The 8103-nt window shown below is 56.1% G+C and overlaps 1 protein-coding gene across 1 annotated transcript; it reads right to left on the reverse strand.

Annotated features, from left to right (window-relative positions):
- Positions 1 to 4342, reverse strand: ATP6V0E2 (ATPase H+ transporting V0 subunit e2). The gene is made up of 4 exons (XM_004594435.3): positions 4112 to 4342; positions 2591 to 2638; positions 1440 to 1557; positions 1 to 1106 (listed from the first exon to the last, which is right to left on the reverse strand). The coding sequence occupies exons 1-3, from the start codon at positions 4213 to 4215 to the stop codon at positions 1464 to 1466; spliced, it is 246 nt and encodes an 81-aa protein (XP_004594492.1). The 5' UTR covers positions 4216 to 4342; the 3' UTR covers positions 1 to 1106; positions 1440 to 1463.
- Between the last annotated feature and the right edge of the window lie 3761 nt (positions 4343 to 8103).

Consider the following 8103-nt stretch of genomic DNA (forward strand, 5'->3'; position numbering starts at 1 on the left):
CAATGCCTCTACTCTATAGAAAGGCTACAGAGGCCAGGAGAGGAAGGGAGCCTGGAGGGAGATGTCCAGCGGATGACCGGCCTGAGCTCAGAGCAGCCTGCAAGCCCAGAACCAATAAATCTAGATGATACGCATCACCTTCTTCTGCTGCTTTAGAAACAGTGCTGGCTCCTTGGGAAGGAATGCCAAATAAATAGACAATAAATAGACAATAAATAAGAGGGGCTGGCTTTTCTTTCCCGAATGGCAGGCTGAATGTGCCACGTGCAGGGAACCTGGCCAGCTGGGCGAGCACTATCCCAGTGTCTGGGCATCCCCGCTCACTCTCTGCTCAGGGTGCCGGGGCCTCAGTATGTCTGGTGTTCCTAAGTGCACTCGGGATTTGGGTAGTGAGGTGGGGGCAGCACCCACAGGGCCACTGAAACAGCACTGTCCCCCCCATCTTCCTGTAGGCCCAGCTCCAGCCACTTGGATGCTGCTGAGAGAGTCTGGAATCTGTTGTGGTCATGGTACGGTGAGGCAGGTTCCAGGCACCCCAGGGCAGGAGGTGCTGTGTTCAGACTGACAACTTCAGGGAAGGGGGTGGGCTTCCCCACACAGGTTCCTGGTGGGGAGGTGGAAGAAGGGAAACAATATTCTGAGATATGACCCACAAGCAAGCCAATTTAAGTGACTTTATATCTACCAAGGATCCCCGACACCTACACATCACTCCTGATGTGTGATTACTCTTGCTTTTTGTGTGTGGCTATTTCTCTAATACTCCAATGTTTATAAGAATTGGACAGCCAGAATGGAAGAAATGATAAAAATCCTATGCCTGAGCTGAGAGAGGCCTGTGACACAGATCGACAGAAACTCTGCAGCTCACAGATGTGGCAGGGCTGACCTGTGGGTATTGGGGCAATGGGAATGGAAGGGCAGGACAGCCTTCTGACAACCAGTCTCTGAGCACAAGGCTTGCCCTGAGGGCTAAGCCTGGCAGGAAGATGGTACATCCCAGCACAGGCAGGCTCCATAGTGGGGGCTCAGAGCTGTAGCGGGAGGGCATGGGTGGGAAGGTCATCGGGGATGTCGAACCGGGGTCATCCAGGGAGCTGAGGCATCTGAAACACACAGGACATTAGGGGTCGTTGCTTTGCCCACCCTGGAGAGCCCCTGCATCCCTGCCCACCCCCGGGGTGGGTATCTCCCCACTCCTGGGTCCCCACTTCTCTCTGAACAATCTCATGGGACAATCCTGCACACCAGTGTGCCAGCATGAAGCCCTCTGGGATCAGAGCCTAAGGGACTGGGTTCCTGGGGCCTGGAATGCTGCCAGGCAGGCAGGGAGGAGATACTCAACCTTCTGTTTTTTTATTTTCCTAAATACCCAAACATCTGAATCCCAAGAGGGATTTCTCCCCATGGCCCTGGTCTCCCTCCTACTCCCTGCATACCTGGCATGGGAAGCAGGTAGCTGGTCACTCCCACAGGAAGCGCACGTACCAGATGGTCTCGTTCTTCAGCTGGGGCCCAAAGAGGGGGTTCAGCTGAGCCAGGATGGCGATGAGCCAGCTGCCAGGGACAGCAGAGTGAGGGGGTACCGGGCACAAGAGGGATTTACTCTGTACTCACAGTGGGATAGGGGGCTTGGTCACATTCCCCAGAGAAAATGAAGGGCCTGGTGGAATCACCCATAGCCTCCACAGATATGTGGGGTTTCGATTTGACTAAGTCTGGTTTTCTGTAGACCCATAAGGTCCCAGGGTTGGGATGGGATCTGGGATTACGGCAGAGGTGAGGCTGCCCTGGGGTGCTTGGGGAATGACTCCCCATAGGGTCCTCACCCACTCTTGGTCTGGGCCCCATGACAGGCCTGGTCGGGGCACGCCTGGTGCAGCTTGTGCAGGGCCTGCCACTCGGTCACTGCAGCCCTTCAGGGTGGGCATCCCAGGGACCTGACCCCGGCCCTCAGGACAAGCCTTGCCACTTTGTCCACAGTAACAGGCTGGAGAGGCACCTGCATGGGACAGTCTGCGGCCACACCCATAGCCTTTTACTATCTGACCCTCCCTCCCCCACTCAGAGTACCCCAGAGAGCACCCGATGACCCGCAAGTCATCACCAAGTCATTTTAGATGGAGGCCTTGTGGGACACAGAGGACTTTCTCCCATGGCTCAGGTTCTGTGGCCCCAGGCTACCTTTCCCCAGGTGTGAAGCCTGTTGTTCTCATCCAGTGCTTCCAAGCCCGCCGCATTCCAGACACCTGACGTATTCACTGAGCAATAAGGGCTGCCAAGGGCTGGCCCAAGAACTGTGCCAAGCCATTTCTGCTGGAGCCCTGCTGGCTGGGTCCAAACACTCTCCTCAGGTCATTCTGATGCCCGGTTGGGTGTGGACAGCTCAGGGCCTTCCCTCCACAGGTGGAAAAGCTGCAGCCCCTGGAGTCTTACCAAGCTCATCCAGGTGTGACACACTGGTGGTATTCCCTGTACACTGCCTCCACTCCCGTGTACAACAGATCCACCCCTACACCATCAGGACAGAGGAAAGAGCAGCCCTGGGGAGGAAGGGAGGCAGGGTGAGGGCTGGGAGAGCAGCACTTACAAGAGGTAACAGCAGACGGCAGTGGCCACCAGCATGGTGATGATCACTCTGCAACAGAAAAGGGCACAAGTCCAGCCCATGTGGCCAGCAGGGCTGGCAGGCCCGGCCAGGGCAGCGTTGGGCCCCCTGGCTCTCCCATTGCCCTCCTCAGCAGGTGCAGTTCTACTCAAGGTGACAAACACAGGACGGGAATTGCAAACTTTCCGTCTGGGATGCCCGCAATGCACACCCGAGTGCCTGGGCCTGCATCTCAGCTCTGCTCTCAATCCCAGCTTCCTGCTGGGATACCTTGGGGGAGCAGAGGATGGCTCAAATCCTTGGGTCCCTGCCACCCACAGGACAGACTCAGAATTCGTGGCTCCTGGCTTCAGCCTGACCCAACCCAGGTGTTGTAGACATCTGGGGACAGAACAAACAGATAGGAAAACAGCTCAACGTCTCTCTTTCTTCCACCCTGCCCCCTGACCACTTCTAAATTATCTGACAAATCTTCCCCTTCCTCGTGCTTCTCCATCACCCACTATGTGTCCATCACAACACAGACAAGTTGGGAAAAGGCACTGTGCCATGTGGCCATGAAGTAGTCTCTGGAATCAAGACTCATGGGGCAGGGGAAAGAAAACAATAAAGCAGAAGTTATTGGCGGAGACAGAGAGAACGAGCCCTTTCTGAGGCAGAGTGAATTGTTACAAAGGTAACATGGACTAGTTAGTTTGGGTCTGTTTGAAGACAGGACAGAAGCTGAAAATCATCAGGAAAAACTTCAGTTGCACTGAAGAAAGAATTCACCAAGATTTGCAGGAGAGATAAGACGCTAAGATGGTTTACAAAGTGAAGTGGTGAGGCACTGAGCCCTGCAAATCTTAAAGGGCAAAGGCCCAATCTAAACCTAATCCAAGCCAGGACCAGATCTCTGGCCTCAAAAAAGCACTTCAAGCTGGTGCTACAGAAATTAGCACCTGACCCCTTGTTAACATTGATCCAGCGGCTGGGCGCTGGAATGCTGGGTTGAATAACGATCTCAGACCTCCAGAAACTTGGCCACTGAGGCTAATAGGGAGCAGAAACTGGCACGCAGAAATCTGCTACGGGGGAACCTTCCATTCCCTACCCAAACCACCACCATGCACGTGTGCCATGCCTCGGCTGGTGAGTTCTTTCAGACAGTCCTCACCTGCGGCGGCACCCTCCTAGGAAGCAGTGGAGCCTTGCCCCTAATTTAAGGTCACAGGACTAACAGGAGTGCGGGTGGCAGCAGAGGCTGGCTCCGGCAGGCTGCAGGAGGTTGCTGCACGGCCGGCTCCGCATAGCACCTGCTCACCCTGCCTCTTCATCCCCATCAGCTTCCTGGTTCCAGGCTGAGAACGACCTAGGTGCAAAAACCTTGGGGGAGGCAAGCTTGGTGCGTGCGCTCATCGCAGGACAGGAGGCCACCGCTTCCACTAAGCAAGGGTGAGCCCGGCTAGGGACGAGGGGACAAGGTCCTCAGAGAGCCAGGGTCTGTGCGCCTGCATTCCTTACCCGCGGTTAGGCCCCTTCGGCACGAACCAGGGCCCGGCGATGCCGATGACGCCCCAGAACGTGGTGAAGATGATGACTGGAAGGGCGAAGGAGTGCGCCGTCATGGCCGGGGCGAGAGATGCCCAGAAGGGATGCAGAGCTGAGGATGCAGACGCCCTGGGAACTCCGGTCCTCCACAGCCTAGCCGACGGCAGCGAGCGGCGAGCGTGCGCAGAAGGGCCCTATCCAAGCCGCCCGCTCTGCGCACGCGCATCTCTCGCAGCTTCCGGGGCTGTGCGTGCTGACTTCTCGCTACTTTCTAATTGCAGAAGACGCGGGGAGCGTGGGGACCCTCGCAGGAAGCGGGCTGAGGCGTCCCCCGCCTCCTGCCGAGTCCCACTGGTTCTGCCCCAGAGCGTCCATGGAACCCTGACCCCGGGGCGCTCTGCATCTGACGGCCCCGGGGATCATGCACCAGGGGATGGCGCCCTTGCTCCCCACGTCCAGGAGCGGGGTTGGGAGTCGTGGGTCCAGAGTCCGGGGTGGGAGGAGAGGCAGGCGAGAACTGAGAGGACTTCGCCTCAACTCCAGGATCATGATGGACAGGGGAATGGGGCAAGGCCGGAGGAACGGGGGTTCACCTCCACAGTTGCCTTGCAGACCCGCACTCCGCTGGTCCCAACGCCCTCTTTAGACTCGCGTCTGCAGCAAGTCCAGTGGGGCTTTGGGATTCTCAGACTGTAACGCGCTAGCTAAAACAGATAAAACAGCAGTAGTTCCTGCGGGTTAAATGCGTGTTACGGTACCTGTGTTCCCCCGTCACAGGCGTTGCAATGCGAGCTGAAAACCCTTACCAGGGCGCTGGGATTCCTGTGTCCTCAGACCAACCACACCACATCCCTGAGTAGGGATGCCGAACCACGTGTCATCCCCAGCTGTGGCACCTGCTCAGTGCTGCGCTTAATGGTGCCTTTACTGGAACTGGAGGAGAGCACAATGCTGAAAACAAAGTATGTCCTGGACACAGCATTTGAGCTGTTTTTAGTTTGATTTTTTTTAAAGATGAGGAGCCTGAGGAGGATTCTGGGACTCTCCCAAGAATGATTCCTCAGCCTTCCATGAAGCAGGAAAACCAGAAGACCGGAGTTACTTCCAGGGCTGCTCAAGTCTTTCAGAATCCATTGGAAAAGCCACCAACCTGTGCCGAGCCTGTGGCCCTAGACAGTGTGCACAGCCACGCAGGCGAGGGACCCTTCGGGTGTCCCAGGTGTGGCAAGGTTTTTTTCACCCAAGGGGACCTTGGGAGGCATGTCAAAATCCCTGTGGAGATGGGGCAGGTATGTATACCAAAAAGCAGAGATGGTCACTTCTGGCCATGACACATGTCCCTGCAGCTCAGGACCACGAGCAACATAAACTACCATCACCCAGAAGCCTTTTGCTGCCCAGAACATGGCCAGCATCTCTGTCTCTTGTCCCTCCAGCAGGACACTCTGGAGCACCCCTGCGGTGTGTGCCAGATGGGTTCCAGACAGAAGTCCATTCTCCTGGGGCTTTCTAGTGGCTGTCCTCACCTTGACAAAGAAAAAAGTGCATTTCCATCTGCCGGTGCACAGGTGCTGAGCGCAGCACAAACTGTGTTCAGAGGCAGCATCTGCAAAACCAGAGCCTGGGCCAGGGCCAGCACAGCAGGAGCCCACAAAGGTGCAGGAAAGGCTTCCGGAATGAAGGCCATGCTGACCCGCAGAATGAAGGCTGACACATCTTAACGGCACCAGCCTGGCAGCTGAGAATGGGGGGATTGTCACAGGTGCTCTCGGAAAAGAGGCAGGGCACACCACCTTGTTGGGCCTCAGTGCAAACTCCGACATTTCTAGCAAAGGCAAAGCAAGAGACTGCCTAGCTGCCACCCCTGCAGAGGAGGAAATGCCCAGCATGAACACAGGGCAGCCACGACATCATGTTCTGAGCATAGGATTCATCCACCAAGAGGAAGCCCTGGGAAGGGCAGATAAGCGGATGCTGCCCTTGTCCAGCCTGGAAGAGCTTCTGGGCTGGGTGGGCACCAGTTCAAGCACTTCTGCCTACTCTCACATGGAGCATCCCTACCTACACCTTGGCTTCTGTTGGTCATGTTAGTGTCCTTAAGTCACATACACAGTCAAATAAGACTGGTTCTCCTCAGCCTGAAAAAGAATTGGTGGTACCCTCAGCCTCTGTACAGCATTGCTCAGTCCTGGTGGTGAGGTCGGACTGATGCCGCACAGCTGCCCAGGGCCCCAGAAGGAACCTCGAGGACCCTCTGTCCAGCGGCGGGTCTGGCACAGCAGCTGTCAATCACTGCTGGAAATAGAGGATTTGAACTTGGAATTCTGGCTTCTTTAGGAGATGCTTAGCAAACGTAGGATAGCCCAGCACTTGCTTACAACTTTCTTGGCAGCTGGCATCTCATCTCTGCCTTCTGATTCTCACTGGTCCAAACTATCTGACTCACTCACAAGGATGGGTGAAAAATGAAACCAAGACACTCAAAAAGTGCACACATACACGCACAACATCACCCTGCCCCCGCCCTTGGCCATGGCGTCCCTTGGAAGGGGGATGATCCAGCTAGTTTGAATCAGCTTCTCCCTCCTGTTTCTTGTTCAGACACCTGTTGAAATGAACTCTGCTTTATTCAGATAGGAAAGGGTTAAAAATCAACCATGATTTCTTGACAACAAAAATACCTTATTTGCACATCTTTAAAACTGCAGGTGAGGCGATCCAGGGCCAGTTGCCCATTGGAGTTCTTGGCTACACGGATGCTTCCATTGAAGGACCTGGCTCATGTTCACCCCAGGTACTTGCCCCTTGCAGGATGAAGAAACACAGGGCTGGGCAAGGCTCCGCTTTGTAAGGTGCCTCATCAGGACAGGGGCCCAGTGCCTCACTCCACCTGGCGTCTCTATGGCTATAAAACCCATGTGTCAGTTATAAAGCTGGGTACTTGGAACGTCAGCCCCAGTGGGCACTGGTCATCGGGAACAGAAAGGGAGAAGAGCCAGGCTGCACATGAGGGGGTGTTGTCAGAACTATGGGTGGGGCAGCAGGCGGAGGGCAAGAGCCAAGGGAGAGGGCCTGCTCCTTCTGCCACAGTGCCCTTCGGCTGGTCTTCGGGAGATGCACCCACATGAGGTATCTCCAGCAAGGCGCTCTGCGGCCTTGGGCTCTAAGACGCAGGCAGCCTGTGGATGCCGGGCCAACCTGGGCCCTAAGACTACTCTAAGGTCACTCACTACACCCCCACTCTGGGATCTGGGAGCACACTGGTCCTCTTCTTTCTTCCTTGCCTTGAGCTGGCAAAGAGGGCACCCTTGGGAACACTGGGTAGTACAAACACCTAGGATAAATCACATTTTCAGTTGCCCTGCTTAGAGCAGCCCAAAAGGCACTGGATGGTGTGCTCAGAGCCTGCAGGTGTGGGGCACGCAGGGCCCTGCCCACCTGCTCCCTCAGAGGGGCTCTTACATGATGAAAGCTGTGACAAGAAGGGCACCGTTGCCGGAAGGGCTCTGCAGTCTGATCAGGGTGGATGGGGTGGGGACTACGACCCCTGTTCCATCCCATCTAGTTGTGCCCACAGCCCCTGGCTTGGGCACAGGCCTGAACTCCCATGAACACTTACACAGAGGAGAGCCGTGCTCCACCTGGGCCACGTGGAAAGAAGTGCCTGCCAGAGCTCCAGCTCCGAAGGCCTGTAGTACCCGTCAGATGTCAAGGGGAAAGGCAGAACCTGAGAAAGAAACGCCTAATGAGAGCAGACATTAAGGCGGAGTGCCAGTGAGCTGATGGGAACGAAGAGAAAGCCAGCAGCAGGTCTGGGGGGGCGGTGAGGTACTTGGACGTTAGCATCTGAGGGACTTCCAGCACCTTCTGGGAATAACCAAACTCCTGGGGAAGAGGCCCGGCCAAAGGGCTTGGAGCACTGGAGACACAGGCAGAGTGCAAGGTGAGGAGCACCCACACACACA

The sequence above is a fragment of the Ochotona princeps genome, chromosome 25 (assembly GCF_030435755.1).
Source record: "Ochotona princeps isolate mOchPri1 chromosome 25, mOchPri1.hap1, whole genome shotgun sequence".
NCBI classification, from domain to species: Eukaryota; Metazoa; Chordata; class Mammalia; order Lagomorpha; family Ochotonidae; genus Ochotona; species Ochotona princeps.